The sequence below is a fragment of the Eumetopias jubatus genome, unplaced genomic scaffold, assembly GCF_037043125.1.
Source record: "Eumetopias jubatus isolate StellerSeaLion01/CBP00866 unplaced genomic scaffold, mEumJub1_p1.0 scaffold_12, whole genome shotgun sequence".
NCBI classification, from domain to species: domain Eukaryota; kingdom Metazoa; phylum Chordata; class Mammalia; order Carnivora; family Otariidae; genus Eumetopias; species Eumetopias jubatus.
The window spans coordinates 2,924,397-2,940,972 of NW_028274818.1; the positions used below are offsets into that span (position 1 = coordinate 2,924,397).

General features: G+C 51.3%; 1 protein-coding gene across 8 annotated transcripts; it reads right to left on the reverse strand.

Annotated features, from left to right (window-relative positions):
• Nucleotides 1-301: 301 nt before the first annotated feature.
• On the reverse strand, nt 302-14,174 carry FCRL1 (Fc receptor like 1). Of its 8 annotated transcripts, XM_028090208.2 has the most exons (12): nt 13,571-14,169; nt 9,998-10,024; nt 7,526-7,795; nt 6,998-7,048; nt 6,165-6,452; nt 5,725-6,003; nt 5,268-5,384; nt 4,206-4,233; nt 3,149-3,231; nt 2,874-2,942; nt 2,303-2,334; nt 302-1,373 (listed from the first exon to the last, which is right to left on the reverse strand). In XM_028090208.2, the coding sequence occupies exons 1-12, from the start codon at nt 13,599-13,601 to the stop codon at nt 1,302-1,304; spliced, it is 1,347 nt and encodes a 448-aa protein (XP_027946009.1). In that variant the 5' UTR covers nt 13,602-14,169; the 3' UTR covers nt 302-1,301. The 8 variants fall into 8 exon arrangements, 5 of the variants coding, with proteins under 5 accessions (XP_027946009.1, XP_027946007.1, XP_027946006.1 ...); XR_003607147.2 differs by lacking the exon at nt 302-1,373 and having other exon boundaries at nt 2,317-2,334; nt 3,149-3,590; nt 13,571-14,174; XM_028090206.2 differs by lacking the exons at nt 9,998-10,024; nt 13,571-14,169 and having other exon boundaries at nt 2,303-2,331; nt 7,526-7,960.
• Nucleotides 14,175-16,576: the final 2,402 nt, after the last annotated feature.

Here is a 16,576-nt window from a genome sequence, read left to right on the forward strand (position 1 = left end):
TTAAAATATGTTGCGTTATTTGTTTCAGAAGTACAGATCTGTGATTCAACAGTCTTACACAATTCACAGCGCTCACCATAGCACATAAAAAGACTTTCTTTTTAATAAAAGAGTGGCTTGGTGGGGAAAAACATTCACCCACCAGCACAGAAATGACAATTAACCTTGTCTTTCTATGAGCTCTGGGGGAAATAGAGAGTTTCCCCTGAGATGTCAGAACCCCAGGACTGTGCCACTCCCATGGGGAGACTCCCTCCACCCAAACCACCATCCTTCAGATGGATTAGCAGGAACACAGAAATACGTTTGTGCGAGAACATTTATTTTAGTATTGGTTTTGTAATATAAAGTTTTTGGAAACCACCTAATGTCCATCAGCAATTGAAAAGATTAAAATATATTACGATAGTATTTCATTAACAATGCTGTTTTTAAACAATGGACACCACTCGTGGTGTTAGATACAGGGAAGTCTCTAACATTTTACATTATATATTTCTAAATTGTTTTAATTTGTAAGAGTTGGTGTATAATTGTTTTAAAATTAAAACATAGACTCCAAATTGTATTGCCACATATTTTAAAGTTTGTGAATAAAAGAAGAAAAATTATATTCATAAAGCTTCTAGGGGTGCAACAAATACAGAACTTTGGGTGTGGTGAAACTTACAAAGATTGTATCTCGTTACAAATATGGGGGCATCTAGGTTAGTTTGTGCATACAAAATATGTCACTAAGATTGAATGTACCCATAGTAACTTTACGAAACTTTGTTTGAATTCTAATTTGGGAGCAGTGACCCCAAATGCACTGAGTCACAAATTTTATGCAGAAACAGGATGAATCATGTAATTGTCGGGGCTGGAGTTCTGTTCTGGATTTCAGTGCAGAGCTTGTCTGTACTTGGACAAGAGGACATGTACCCATCTCTGTGTGCAGCTGCCCGGCAGAATCGCTAACCTTGTGTCCATGCACTCTGAGTGAGCTTCACTGTCCCTCCACCCCAAGGTCACCCACCCTGTTTCCTCTCAGAGAAGGAAGCTAGAGCACAATTTGACCTGTGCCTAAAACAACCAGTAGGAGTCGGGTCCCACCCCTGCATTCATTGTGGTTCTTTGGGTGGTTTCTTCAGGGCTAGAAGCACCTCCGTTTCATGGTAGATGCAGGAATAGTCTCTGGGGGGGAAGCACCTGGATGAGAAGTCCTGGAAAGCAGACTACCCCAGGATCCCTGAAGAACATACTGGTTCTGAGGCTTGGGGGTCATGGATGGTTTCCCAAGAGCAGAATCTTCCAGAACTTTACATAGCGTCTTCATAGTCCACATCTGCAACGCTTGCCTTCTTCAGCCTAAAATAGATGGCTGAAGCATCCTAAAAGTAAAGGCACGTGGATAGGACCAGAGCAGGGAAGACACGTGGAACATGCCTCCGCATGGTTCTCTTCCCCAACCAGCCTGGATGCGTCCTATCGCGGCACACCGTGCAGCACAGAAGGTGGAGCCTCTTGGAAGACTGACGCTAGGTGAGCATTTGCAAAGGACCTGTGTCCTTCTGGTGGGCTGCAGAGGTGCTCCTGATGAGCCGTAAGCTCCTCCAAATGTGCAAACTCCCATTCTAATGGGCCACTGATAGGCAGTTCCATGAGCTGTCGTTTTTTTAAGGATGTCAGGATTTTGTACTCATAAACTACATTTAGCATGTCACTGGAGTTTACCAAGGACACAAATTCTGTCCTGAGACCTCTGGCTACCCCCACCACCCTAGACAAACTTACAAAGCACCCACTGTCCTTGTACACATGTGGAGTTAGAATTCCTGTAATTTTCTGAAAGTATTTTTGTATTACCAGTGATATCTTGAATTGTTCAAGGTTTACAAATTACTGAGTTGACACAGATCACTATTAGTTTAGCTTTGTTCAATATTAATTGAGTTTTCCACAGATTGTGTGGTTAACCTCACAGCACAAAGTGATGTGTGTGTGGTTCAACAGTATTTCAGGTTTCAAGATTTTCAAGGAATAGAATTTTTTAGACTAGCCATGTGCTACAGTGTATCTACAAATCATCCATGTGTCTGTTGCTAAAGGAAACATCTGTGCAAGTCTCCGAAATTCCCTTGCACCATGAGGCTTTATTATGACCAAATGTTTTTCCCACTGTGTGGGGGATAAGGGGAGAGTTGGACCATTGGAAACTTTTGCTTCTCCTAAGTTGCCATAGTTTTAAAGGTTTGAGAACCAGTCCCTAGAAGAAAGAGAGAAGAGCAGGAATGAAAGTCCAATAGGGCTTCTAACTCACCTGGTCCGTGGTATGTGTCCTCCGGGGTTCTACTGTGGAATAAAAGATGTGTGCTGTAAGATTTCACTTATATTTAAAGTCCTTCACTAAAGTTGTGCTAATAAAGGCTTCTTCTCCTCCTATCTACTTTCTGTATACTGATTTCCATCAATATTTTTAGTCTTGCTTTTCTGCTTATCACAAACATGATTTCCTTACTGTACAGAGGATGATGGGCAGCCTAGAGGTGGACAGGTAAGCAGGTCCCTCTGGGCATTTACACTCTTTTTGTTTCTGGAACCACAAGGTTATGGATGGGACAACAACAGCAAGTGGGGCCACTCAAGGAAGGCAGGTGGACACCGCCACCCCAATCTGCCATATGACCGGGGGCGCTGAGCTAGCACCAGCACTCGGGGCTGCTCCTAGACCCAAGGCCAGTGCTCAGGGAGGCAGGGAAAAGGCCACAGCCAGCTCAAGGCAGAGCACCAGTGCCGAAGAACACTTCCATATGCCATTTGCAGCCACTGAGTATCCTCTTGGTTCCAGGAAAGAAAAAAGTCAAAGATACATTCACTCCCTCACGTCTCACCCGCTGCTTGCCGCTCCTGTTGCGTATGGTACACCAAAGAGTAGACCTCTTCCCCGCTTATGACGTTCACTGAAAGAGAAGAAAGGAGGCATCCTTTCTTCCTGCCAATTACCTTACTCCATGCCTACCACTTATCACCATGAAGACAGACATGCCATTTGTGCATGGAGGCGGCTGGGGCACAGCAGGCACAGCGTGGGCTAGCAGATGTCATCCCACTGCCCCTTCCCCGGCTCCCTCTGGCTGCTTGGGCCAGGTCATTTGGGAAACCTCACCATTTTCATATACAGACTGTTCCTGCAGTGGGGCAGCTGAGTTGATGTAGTTGGACACCTGTGGCGTGGGGCTGGGAGGGCTCCTGCAGACACAGATAGTGGAATAGCATCCCAGATGCCCCAGACATCACTGTCCAGGGTTGTGAGCAAGACATTGAAGGAGAGAATCCTGTTAGCAAGTGTCCTGAGCAGAATACTGACTTCTGGGGAGATCCTCAGTGAGCTCCACTGTGTGGTACAAACTCTGTACGTGGGCTGAGCAAGGCACAGCAGAGCAGCCGTGGAGTGCACAGCCCATGAGCGCAGGTCCTTACCTGATGGGCTCAGTGTGGGGTTGCCCACACCTAGAATAGTGCCCTTCCCATTCAGGTGCTCAGTGAATACTGAGTGAAGAATATTGACTCCCCCCGATGGAGAACAGGTTACCAGGCAGAACAAGCAGCTTGAGGAAGGGAGAGAAGAATGTGAACTTGCACATACATGTACCCCTGGAAGACCACTACTCCAATTTGGGAAAATAATCTGATTTTCTCGGCATAAACAACAACACAGTATAAAAGTATGTTGACTAAACATTGATGGCCCCAGATGCAAGTGTTTTAAAAATCTTTTCCTCCTCTAAACTAAAGAATTTCACCAGCAAGTTTTCAGGATGGTTATCACTCTCTAGCCTGAATGACAGAAATGTGCATGTATCTTAAAGCCTCTGAGATACTTTCAGGATCTCAGGATCCTATTTTCCTGCCTCATCAGAATGACTCACAGACCCTCAGATATTGGTTCATTGATTGAATGAATCAGTTCATTGGTGAATGTGTGAAATGGGTCAGTTTATTGAGGGAGGTGAATTAGGAAGAATGATGGAAGAAGGATTTGAATTAATCAGTTAATGCATAAATGAAGAGGAATAGCAAATAGACACTCTTATCAGCTGGAGAACTCCAGAGTAGAAGTTGGGATAATAAATATACAACAAGCACATGAGAGAGGACAACTTAAAACTGTGAAGATGGGTTTTTCTGCATTATCACTGCACACAGACAAAGCAGAGCCTCACCTGCACGGGTCGCTGGCCGGACGTCTTCCTATAAGTCAAGCAGATGAGCAAACACGTCAAAGGGGGAATCTGTTCTTCAGTTTTCAGATGGCCCTTGGGCGGGGACTGCTCCTCAGGCCTGCCACGGCATGCCAGAGGGCATCCTGGCCATCACTTACTCAGATCCTTCCCTTTGCAGGTGAAGAGACTCAGTGCAGAGTAGTTAGTGAGCTTCCCACACAGTTCATCCCAGAGTGAGGACCTGAGCCCCAGCCTCTGAACCCGAACACCTTATTGTAGCTTTTGCTTTGGGTTTTGACAACACACTACCTACTCTTGTCATGACAAGAACCCTCAGAAACAGGCACGGGTACGGCCACTTTACAGCTGGGGTGAAGTGCCCCAAGATGCAGATCAAGCTTGGAATTTAAATGAGAATCTCTCATCGTCTCCATCTTGCTCAGTGGAGAACAGGAGTCCAAGATTAAATGCACCAATAAATATGTAATTACCAACTGTGAGCCAGGGTGAAGCTAAATAACAGGGCTCGGAGGAAGAAAAAACTGAGAGAATTGTAGGCTGTGTGGCTGGGTGAAACCTCTGGCGGTAAAGGACATTTAAGCTGAAAAGCAGGAGAGATCCTGTGGTAAGCAGACGTGAGGATGTATGGACAAGCATTTCAGAAAGTGGGAAGAGCATGTGATGGTGCCCTGGGGGGATGAGAATGGAGGCACTGACTTTAACTGGGGGTGGTCGGCAGAGCTGGAATTGCTAACTGGGTTTTTCTTCCAGTAGCTGGCTAGTTATTTTAAATAGAGTCAGAGTTTTGGGTGAAAATTAGATCCCAGAAGCACCAGACATCAGCTGAACCCCGACTGATCACACACGGGGTGGGGGACTCGACCACAGACACCGCACTATAGTAATGGGTGCTGCTCGCATGCTGGGGGTCAGGAGCAGATCTGTAGGCTGGGTGGCTGGCAGGACATATTTGTCCCTCACAGTGTTCCCGTCCCCAGCGCCACCTATTTCCGTAAAAACAAAGGTCACAGTAACAAAATACCAGAGTCTATAAATACTAACCTATTCTTTTCTTGAGCCAATAGCAGAGCAATAGGGCCATAATGGTGGGACCAAGGGTGCCAAGCAGCCCTTCAAGGATTTCTGAGGCGAGAAGTTCCTTCTTGTCCTCCGTAGGCACTGAGGGGAGAGGTCTGCACGTGAGCCACCCTGCAAGAGGGCTGGCCTTTGGAGAACAGACGTCTCAGGTGTGGGCCGAGGCCAAGGTCTGCTTTTCCTGGGCGAGGGGGGCAGAGGTTGTGGGACTGACTTATGTGACTTGGAGCTCATCACCCTGATGGCAGGAGAGGCACCAGCCTTCATGTCCTCTGTGCCCCTCAGACACACCTCCTAGACAGCACCACGTTCAGACGCTCCATCGTTGGAAGCACAGCACCAGAAATACTGTGGGGTCAGTAAAACTCTCCCAGGATGCTGGAAAGGAACTTGGACCAAGACCATTCAATAGCCTGAGCTGTACCTGTGATGTTGAGTGGCACCGCCTCACTGCGCTGGGGCCCCAGGCCGTTGTCGGCTTCACAGGAGTAGTTTCCAGAATGTTCTGTGGTCAGAGAGAGGTTGAAGGACACTCCTCCTCCAGAGGGGGCCGAGCTGCTCCCCAGGGTGACATCCTCGTGATAAAACCGGTACAGGATCGGGGGAGAGCCGCTCTGGGCCTCACAGCGAAGCTCCACCACGTCCCCAGGGAAGGCCTGGGCCCCGGGCGCCCTGAGGGTGAGGACGGGGAAAGACACCGGACCTGAGGGAGACAGGGAGTCAGCAGAGAGTGTACCATACTGTGACAGACTCGTAATCCCTGCCTACAGAGGCTCAGCCCCATTGAACTTCCCCGGGTTGCCCCAGGGAACAGGGAGTCCAGCAAGTGGGGGTGCTGGTGGGACAGAAGGTCACGGAACTTACTTCTGACGGTGACGCTCACCAGCTCGCTGATGCTGGGGCCATAGCCGTTGTCGGCCATGCAGTAGTATTTCTCTGTGTCACTCTCCGTCACCGCCGGGATCTCAAACTTCGCGGCCAATGAGCGCTGGGTCTTTGTTTCCAGGTTCAAACCCAGGGCCCCTTTGTACCAGGAGAAGGTGATGTCTCCTGTGCCCTGGGTGGCCAAACAGACGAGAACCAGCTTCTCTCCCTTCTGCACTTGTCCCCCTGGAGGCCGTGTCTCCAAGCTCACATTCCAGACAGGGACTCCTACACAAACACAAGGTGACACACGGGGCGTGACCATCCTGAGAGCAAAGGCCTTGGGTAAAGTCAATAATTTATGCAGTTTAGTGGTGGCAGGTGGTGGTGTTCTGAGGGCGGTTGCTGCTGACCGGGGTGGGCCTCGGCCAGGTGGATGTGGTAGGGTGAGAAAGGCCATACAGTTGCCACGGTGGATGCAGCACCCCCTCCCTCCCGGGAATCGTGGGTCTCCCAGGACCTTGGCCTCTCAAACCCGCACTCTGCAAGGCACGGTACTATGGTGGCCACAGTACAGATGGCAGATCAAGCTGTCGGGGCTTGAATGCCGGTCCCACGTCTTACTGTGGGCGCTTGATCCAATCACGTCACTTCTCGGAGACCCAGTTTCCCACCCGTACAATGCAGGGGGGAATGGTAGTTATCTCCTACGGTTGGGACGGCCCCATGACATAATGCATGTGGGGCCTAGAGCAGGGCCTGCTGCCCAGCAGCTCTTTGTTCTGGTCCGGCCTCACCAGTGCAGAGTTTTGAGCAAGGGCGCGAAAGCCAACCTTCTGGGGGTATTCCACATCCTCTTCCTGGCACCATGGACGCATCGTTGTCTGAGAACGGGGGAGGACATTAGCGTGCCTACCCGGACGTGCAGTGACATGGTTCAGAGTCACAAAACGCCCCTTCTCTTCCTCTCTCTCAAAACCAAGCCCCAGCTGCCCCTCCCACAGCCTTGTGCCCAAAGCCTGCCCTTACCGTGCGGGTCTGATTTCTCCCTTCTCTGTAGCTCCCGTGACTCCCCACCACCGCCACACATGTCCCCCCGTGCTGCGGAGGGTGCCATCAGGGGCCGTGATTATGCAGCGACTCGCCCCCACTCTCCAGCCCAGGGAGGACGCCGTGAGGGGTTCCTAAGTACTCTTCTGTGCACTTGAGCGCGATTAGCAAGGGTAAGGGCAGATCCCTTAAGGACTCTGAGGAGAGAAGCTCAGGCACATCTCCACCAGCTCCTTCCCCCCCCGCCCCAAGGGAAGAGCAGCCTCGTGCCCCCGGCCCCGTGTCATTCCGGCGTAGGCCCCCGCACTCACCTTGCACCTGTATCTGAATCCTGGGGCTCCGAGCGACTCTGAGATCTGAGATCTTTGCTTCACACCAGTAGGACCCCGAGTCTTCCCTCCACACAGTGGGGAGCTGGAGCTCTGGGGAGCTGCTCCAGCCCTGCCACAGGGCCTGGCTGTCTCTGAAGAAACAGAACTGGGGCTGGGCGTCTGGCTTCCAAGAAGCGGCCTGTGCCTCACAGGTCAGGGTCATTGAGCTCCCCTCCTTGGGCCGAGAGGGCCTGGCTGTCAGAAGCAGCACTAGAGAGAAGGACGAAAGACACATTCCAGGGCAATGGGTTTCAGAATTCCCACAAGAGGCACGTTGTGTTCTCAGCGTTTTGCACAAGGCCAGCTGGGTGCAGAGACCACCCCCACCCCAGCACGGCCTGCCCCTATGCAGCATCTCCTCCCCCGACAAGGCAACCTCTACCTTCAGCTTGGTTCCCACTCTTTGACATTTCCATCCATGAACTAAAAACACCTCTTTTGGAGACAGGACAGGGTACCGACGACTGTTATCGGAGATGGTAAAGCCTGACGTCTCAGGAACAGCAAGTGTGTTTCATTCATTCTTGTCGTGAACCACGTTGGTTATCTCCTTCGGCTCCCTCCCCCCACCGGCATCCCAGAGCCACACTCTGCCTTTCAAGGACAGAATGTGACCCCAGACGGATGATCTGCCAGTCGGGGAAAGATTAGAGGAATTCAATGCTTTCTTTACTGAGTCTTTCCTGCCCCTGTTACTGCTGCTCCGAATGGAAGGACCTGGCGTGTGCTTGCCTGAAAATGCTGCATGCACACATCCAGCTCCCTTGCTCTGGGACTGTGCGTAAACCTCGTGCAAGCCATGGGCATAAGGGGCAGTTTCAGCCCATACCCTGCGACTCAGGGATGTCTCCTTTTCCGGCCGTAGGGGCTCTTCTCCGGATGGACTACAGATGGGCAAAGCTGGGCCCTGCCTCCCCACATCCGCATCGGCCCAGCTGCAGCGCCCAGGGAAACATCAAACCCTGGAGGACACTGGCTCTTGAGGCATTTGTTTATCCAACCTCAGAGCCTGGGCTCTTCGAGAAAGTTTAGGAATTTTCCTAAGAAAAGCCTTTCTTGCCTCACCAGATAAAATGCCAAGTGTTCTCAATCCCTGAGAGGGGTTTGTTGCTCCAACACCTGTCATCCTCAAGCCTTGCAACTGGAATGCTTTATCCTGGGACTTTTAAAAACTTAATTTCAATGTTGGTACCAGAATGTTCGCTCTGGGGCCTGGAATTTCTGGCACTAGGGGTCATCTTCTCTCCTTGGAAAACTGCAGTCCCCAGAGGACTGAGGACAGAGAAAGGAAAAAAAAAAAGACATCTAAGCACCTGTACCCCACTCTTCTGAACGGGGCAGGTGGTGTGGAATGCGACACTGGATAGGGCGGTTTGCAAGGGCTGGAGCTCAGTCTTGCTGCTCAGAGCTTGTTTCAGATAATTCTCAGGTATTCCCAGGCAAACCTGGCAAACTCCTGGCAAAGCTTTGTTTCTTCTGGATGTGGATTTGGATTTCTGCTTAGGCTCAGATTGGGCACTCATGGGGTAAAAGCAGGATCAGGCACAGAGCGTGCTGGCGTTAACCCATGGCCTGGGTTCAACTTGGATGAACCTTGGGAGAGCATCCCAGAAGCCTGGGCTGGCTCTGAGTATCTCTGGCCATTGGCCCTGTAGAGCTGTGCTCCCCAGCCCCAGGTGCGGCCTGTGTTCTTGAGGCGGGCAGGAAGCCTCTTCGAGCCCTGTGGTTAGTATTTTATGCATAAGAGAGCAGTTCCGACATATCCTGGATTGAAACCCACTTCAGTGGAAGATTCCTTCAGGGGGAAAACTTCCTCCTCTGTTCATCTGGTAATTTGAATCAGGATCAGAGCGATGGCGGGTTTGCGCCAACCAGAGTCTGAGAGAGAAGTTGCACGGGGGATCAGCTGTGGCTACAGAGCAGGGCTGGAAATGGGAAGGGGGCAGAGTGCACTTCGTTTTCCCATGGCCCAGGGACCGACTGTCATGTTCTCCATGGATGTGTGATGGTGGCGTTTCCTCCATCGCTCCTGGGGGAGCACCCCGTGGGGAAGACACAGGGGTCTTGCAGCCCCCGAGGCTGGGGGGAGGGGGTGGCAATTCTTCTAACATCCATCTGCCACACTCGGTGACTTCCTGGGAAACAGCATCTCCCTTCCTGAGCTGGGACTTCCCACAGGAGGGACGGTGGTTTTGAGAAGGTGGGGCCAAGACCTGCTCCCCTAGCTGAGCAGCCATATGTCAGGTGCAGAAACTGGCCTGAACACAAGCAGCCTGGTCCCCAGGGAGCCTCTGTCATGTTAGACCTTGGCGGCTGCCACCAGATGGCAGACAGCATCCACTGGCCTCCTGCACAGACGTCCCAGTGACATGATGCCCATGGACCATGAAGAGGAAAGGAAGTGTTACTCACCTTCACTGGCTGGTTCACAGGGTGGAGCTAGGAGAGAATTCAGGAGAGGTCAGTACAGGCGCAGATCCCAAACAGGCAGCCCCTGCAGCCCGGCTGACCGTCCCCAGCGCTGCTCTCCGCATGCCCTCCCGCGGCCTCCCCCTCCCCTCCTCCTCCTCCCTCCCCCTCCCTCCTCCCCTTCTCCTTCTCCCCTTCTCCCTCCTTCTCCACCTCCTCCCCCTCCCCTCTCTCCTTCTTCGCCCCTGCCCACTGTTCTCCTCCCTCCTTCTCCACCTCTGTTCCTTCTCCCATGTTCCCCATCACCACACAGTTCCTTCTGTGATCAGGAAATCCTTCCCAGTCACTGCTCCCATCCGTGGTTAGGAGGTGGTGCCTTCGTTCCGTGGCTCCTTCAAGCCCTGGGCTCTCATCCCTCCCTCAAATGTCCAGATGACCCCACCCTGGCCTGGCCAACCACAGTGACAACAGCCAGGCTCCTGCTCTTGATGCCCTTTGTTCACCAACGTCCTGGCAGAGGAAGTCCACAGAGGGAATCCGGATTTCTCCAAAGATTCTCCCATACCCCAAGGGTTTGACTGTAGTACTGTGGCATAGTGATCAGGAACAGAACATCCTGGGGAGACGCAGGCTCTGCAGTCAGAGGGTACAGACCTGAGGCCTGCCTCTTCCCCTTACAAGCTGTGCTACCCCAGGGAAAATGCTTCACCTCTCTGTGCTCTCCTTTCCTTTTCTGTGAAATGCAGGTAATCACAGACCTCCCTCACAGAGTTTCTGCGAGGATTAAATAAGTTCACATCCATAAAATGCTTAGAATAGTGCTGGAATTTATGTAACAATCAGTAAATATTACTCATTATTAGTACCTATTTGAGCCCATGGTTAGTCTGAGATGTGTAGCCTGCTGTTTGAGCTTAAAAGCTGATGTGAATAACTTGTTCCTCAGGTAGGAGAATGGAATCAATGGGGCTACCGTGCAAATCGCATTTTTTATCCATCCGAACTACAAATAATTCCGAGCGCTTACTGCATGCCAGGCACTGCACCTGGGACTGGGGTTGCAGGAGCGGATGTGAACAACAGGCTTTGCTGTCGAGGAATTTAGAGGGAGAGAGCCAATTAAAAAATCAACATATAGCCTGATTTCAGAGAGTGGTCAGTGCTATAGGAGAGATGTAGCCGAGAAATAAGTTCAAGTATCTTAAGACAGTCGTGACTCTTTGGATAGATGTCAACTGAGTAGAAAACAGAATGAAAGTAGAGGGCTGCCTTCTAAGTGTTTGGGGACGAGCACCCCCAGCAGAGAACTAGCGAGTGCAAAGGACGTGAGAAGGAATGACCTCGTGGTGGGGTGGGGTGGGGAGGAGAAGGTGGTGCCCCGGAGCTGATAGAGGGGCACGGTGGGCACTGGTGTGGTGGAGGTGGTCGGAGCCAGTCATGGGGGCATCCTGGACTTGGGACCAGGTCTGGATTTCATTCCAGGTATGATTGGGAGTTGTGGACAGTTCCGACTCCACTTAGGTTTGTAAAATCACTCTTATCCTGGGAGAGGGGCAGACCGCCGTCATGCAGGAGAAGCAGGGAGGACACTAGTGGTAATTTAGTCTGGAAGACAGAGGACAACAGCTGGGCTAGGCAGGCCTGGCCATGAAGGGCCGGATTCCAGTATAAATTTGAAAGTAGAATCAATAAGAGTTCCTTATGGGTTGGAGGTCAAGTGTAGAGGAGAGAGAGGAATGAGTGTAAGTCCTAGAATCTTGGTTGCAGCCGCTGGAAGAATGGAGGTGACATTCATGAGCATGGCGCAGTCACCCGGAAAAGCAGGTTAGGTTGGGGGAATGCACAGGAGATCAGGACATGTGTTTGGCCGTGTGGAGTGCAAAGTGTCTACGGGTCAGCTGAGTGGCTGTTGAAGGCATGGAAGGTGCTCAGAGGACAAATCAGAGCTGGCAAAATAAGCTTGAGTTTAAGGTCAAAGTGGCACATGAAGTGTCTGAACTGGGCTGGGAAGTGAGCACGGGTGGAGCGTGAGATCTGGGCACCAGCCTTGGGAATGTCGGTCAGGAAGCAACAGGTGTTGAGTTAGAAAACCAGCAACGTGTGGTGTTCCAGAAGCCAAGGGAAGAAGTGCTTCCAGAAGACGGAGCGAAGGACCATCCATGAGAAGCTGAGTTAAAGGAAGCTGAAAACAGCCTGGGCCGGGGTGACGTGGAAGGTGCCGGTGGTCCCAGCAGGAGCAGTGGTGGGGACGCAAGGTGGAGAGCCGTGGCCGAGCGTAAGGAGGACCTGTGAGCACCGAGAACTGGCCAGTGGTCGCTGGGGCTTAGGAACCCAAAGGGATGGAGGCCAGGAGGGAGTGTTTGAGGAGATGGAAATGCTCTGCATCTTGAAGATACTCCAATGATTACAAATCCTTCTGGAAAATCGGAGCTGGTGTGTCATAAAAGTGAATGTTACTGTGATGTAAATTAAAAATGAGTTTAAAACAGAAAGGACAGGAGAAGATGAAGCAAGCCCAGCAGCTCCCTGGAAATTTTGTGAAAGGAAGCAGGACACTGTCGAGGCACATTTCCATCGCTTTAGGCAAAAAGACACGGTGGCGTGTTTGTGTGTTTACAGGACTAACCCAGAATGAAGAAATATGGTGATGGCACAGGGAAGGTTCTGAGAAAGCGAGAGCATCGGGGAACCCACTGCACACGGGGGTAGTCCTGTCCTGCACAGAAGGGAGGACGGTGTCGTCCTGACCGAGGACACACGGCGGGGGCGGGTGGGTTCACAGACATGGCTGCAAAAAGGTGAGGACATTCTCTTTGATGGCTTTCATTTTCTCAGTGACATGCAGCAAGATTATAAACTGAGAGTAAGAAGGAGAAGTTTGAGGAGACAGAGAAGGTGAGAGATAGTGGTCCGAGTGTGAGGCACCGAGTAGGAAGGTGTAGGAGTGTCACCTGCCCTGCCGGGGCCACCAGAGATGTGTGCCCTACATTTAAAGGATGTGAGTCAATGGGACCGTGCCTTTCGTGTGAAGTCACACGCAGCTGCTTAGGCACCCATGTGAAGCATGCAGAGAAGCGTGTTGATCAGGAGGGTGTAGCCAGGGGAGGGTTGTGTGAGCCCCAGCATCTGAGCTGAGAGGTAGGTGACGGACAATGAAAAGTCACCCAGGGGGGTTGAGAAGGGAAGTTACAAATGCCATGTGGCCATTGGGTGGGATTGGGGCGGGGTGCCGAAAACAGGGATTTTGAAAGCCAGCTGTTGTTGGTGATGATCCCTTCTAGGATTTGACGGTAAGGATGAGGGGCCAAGGACAGAAGACAAAGGAAAGGATGCTGACGGTGAGGACAAAGAACCAAGAGCCCAGGTCGTTGTGTGAGTCATCCTGTGGCTATCCACAACAGTGAGAACAGAGACAGAATTCATATTGGAAGGACAGACACCAAACACTTCCTATGAGATGAAAGGTGAAATGATAGTTTTCTTCAAACAGCTGGCTCTCCAGTCTTTACCACCTGCTGCTCGACTCTGAGCCGAAGGCGGAGACCTCGGGAGATCTGGCCTGGACGTCCTACTCACCGCACATCAGCAGCACGAGCCCCAGCAGCATGAGGACCAGGTCGGGGACTGTCACTGGAGACACTTTCTCCTGGAAGGAGGAATCCAGCTCTGCGTGGAGAGGCAGCAGCTTGGCCGACGGTTGACGAAGTCAGGATAGGAAGTCGTGCTGCAGAACGTTTACAGAAATAGAAGAGCGAGAGTCCTCCCAAGTCCCGCCTCTATTTCCTCTCCGCTGGGGGCCGAGACAACAAAGGGCGCTCCTTCTTGTAGCTCTGTCCCATGTCCACAGCTCGGAGAGAGTGCACTTTAGCATGTCAGGGCCTCCCTCAAGAGCTCAGCGGTGTCTCAAAGGACTGTTCCCAAAGGCGCTTTGATCAGTGCTCCTCAGACTGCGGTCCTGCTGAAGGCTGTGGACGCTTTCCCCGTCGGGAAGGATGTCCCCCCACAGCACATGTTCCTGCTTCGTCGGAGCTGCACGCTGTCACTCGGCATGAACGGCCAGGCCAGGCCCGACGGGCTCTCACCGGGGTTACATGCAGGGCCTGATGGATTACAGTGGGTACAGGGTCAAGCTGTTTGTAAGGTACTGGCTCCCACCCATGTTTAAACTTTCACGGGGTGGCAGTCAGTGAAGCAGAAACAGATGAAAAACAGAATCACAGGAAATTACGGCCTGGGGGGATGTTTGTAAGTGAAATACAGGAAATATGCAAATGCAAATTAGCTTCTGGGCCTTCGGGACCATTTGCCATGATCACCAGGCATGTGTGATGGTGGTCCTGCCCTCCCCCAGCCCCGGGAGTGTGTCATCTACCCCATCCCTCCCTGCAGCTCGCTGAGGCTCCCGGTCCCTGCCCCCGGAGCCTGCGGTAATTCAGACCATGCTTGGAAAGAATAAACCATCTGAATTTCCAACATTTCTTGAGTCTTTGAGGATCTAGGATTAAGAACCTGATAACGTGTGGAAGCAAAGCTATTAGGGGACATGGCAAGACGGCATTCAGTAATGATGTCCAATTGCGGTGTGAAGGCGAGCACAGGAGCACAGAGAGGTGAACGCAGGGTATACGCACAGACAGCTGAACATGCTGGATTGAGAGGGCTCCAAGAAAAGGCATGGTGAGAGAAGCATGGGGTCCACATGGCCAGCGCTGAGCCAGCTGGGGGAGGAGGGAGAAGTGCTGGAAACCGACCGGGGGCCCTGGGGAATTCCCAAAGACGAGACAGTGTGCCCCATTTTGTTAGCTGGCTCAGGAAAGCCTGCCTGGGCGTGGGTTTGCCTCGTTCAAAGCTTCAGGACTAAGGCTTCTCATTCACTGAGGAGCGCGGGGCCCTCTCGATCCAGCATGTACGGCTGTGCGTACACCCTGTGTTCACCTCTCTGTGCTCATGTGCTCGCCTTCACAATATCTCTCCCCTCCTCCTGCTCCGGTTTAAAGGCTGCACATTATTCGTTAAGCTCTCTCATGTTTTTATTCTTACACATACGTGACACACACACACATACACACACACACTAAGAAAGGTAGCGTGCTTATAAATTGTGAGATACATTGGAGTATCTCATGGGCCAAAGCCAGTGACTCAGGCACATCCACTCCTCCCAAAAGATACTTGAGTGAGTGGCTTGGTCATGAGAAAGCCTGGCTCTGTGACATGCTTTGGCCCATGGTGTAAGCATATAAGGCGTTGCTGTGTACCATCAAACGCTCACTGCACTTGCACGGTTTTGCTTGGCTACTCGTTCGATCTACTTTCCAAAGTGAGAAGACAGAGAGAACTTGAACCCCGCCCACAGCCTGAAGCCCAGCCCAGCCGCACCCAGTCCAACCTCAACTGACCTGCAGCCCTCAGTCAGCCTGGGCAAGAAATAAACGTTTGCTGTGAGCCTCGAGACATTGGTGTAGTAACAACCACAGGAAAAGCAAGCACGTTTCCACAGTAGATTTGTGGCTGGACAATAGCATGCATTACCACTTTGATTTCATCTTCAAGTTAACATTACCCATGTATTTATAGGGCCTCTGCCATGGACTGTTAGGGGTACACATCCAATACTCCTCACGTTTCCATAAACGGGAGAGATTCTCCTCCCCATGCCTCAGGAAGAAAATTATCAAGGAGATGTGACTTATTTGACTGATAAATTTAGGAGAAGCACCTGAGCAGGTGTGGCTCGGTGCCACCTGAGTTTCCTCCTTGAGAAGCCAGGCCTCACCATGCTGTCATCGGTCACCATCCACACACCAGGATCCGTCCCTGCTGCAGAGGCCCAGGGCTGTCCACACTGCCCTGGCTGGGATGGTAAACCTGCCTCGTGTAGTGGTGAGTTATGAGAACCCACTGAGACCACACAGCTAAGCGACTTCCTCCTAAGTAATTTTTACTGGTGAGAAATCTAAAGTTTGCCTCCCTCTGCGTGACTCCCATTACACTCCATTCATCCTGCACTTGGGTGAGTAAGAAAGGGATGTTACTTGTCCCCAGAAAATGGAAGGATCTGCCATGCACTGTACTACAGTCTGAGGATATGGAGGTGAGAAATACATGTTCCTTAAGTGCTGAGAATTCATGGGGCTGTAGGCAAGAAAGATTTATGAGCAAACCCAACACAGGGAAGTGTGAAAATCGTGATGACTGAGCCAGTCCTGGTAGAGCGATAAGAGCAGGAGCCTAAGTGAGCAGATGTTGGGAAAGGGGAGGTTCTGCAGAGGGTGTGATGTCTGAGCTGCTTTTCAAGGATTCCTGGGATCTCCACCAGCTGTCCAGGAGGGGAAGAACACTCCATGCAGAGTGAAGAGTGCATGCACGCCTAAACTCATGAAACAGCGAGGTGTTTTGCTGAGATAGTTGAAGCTTAATTATCGGAACAAAAAATTTTTTTTATCATGTAGCGTTTCTTTTTTTCTTTTTATTCTTTAAATTTTTAATTGTTATGTTAATCACCATACATTACATCATTAGCTTTTGATGTAGTGTTCCATGATTCATTGTGTGTGCATAACACCCAGTGCTCCATGCAGA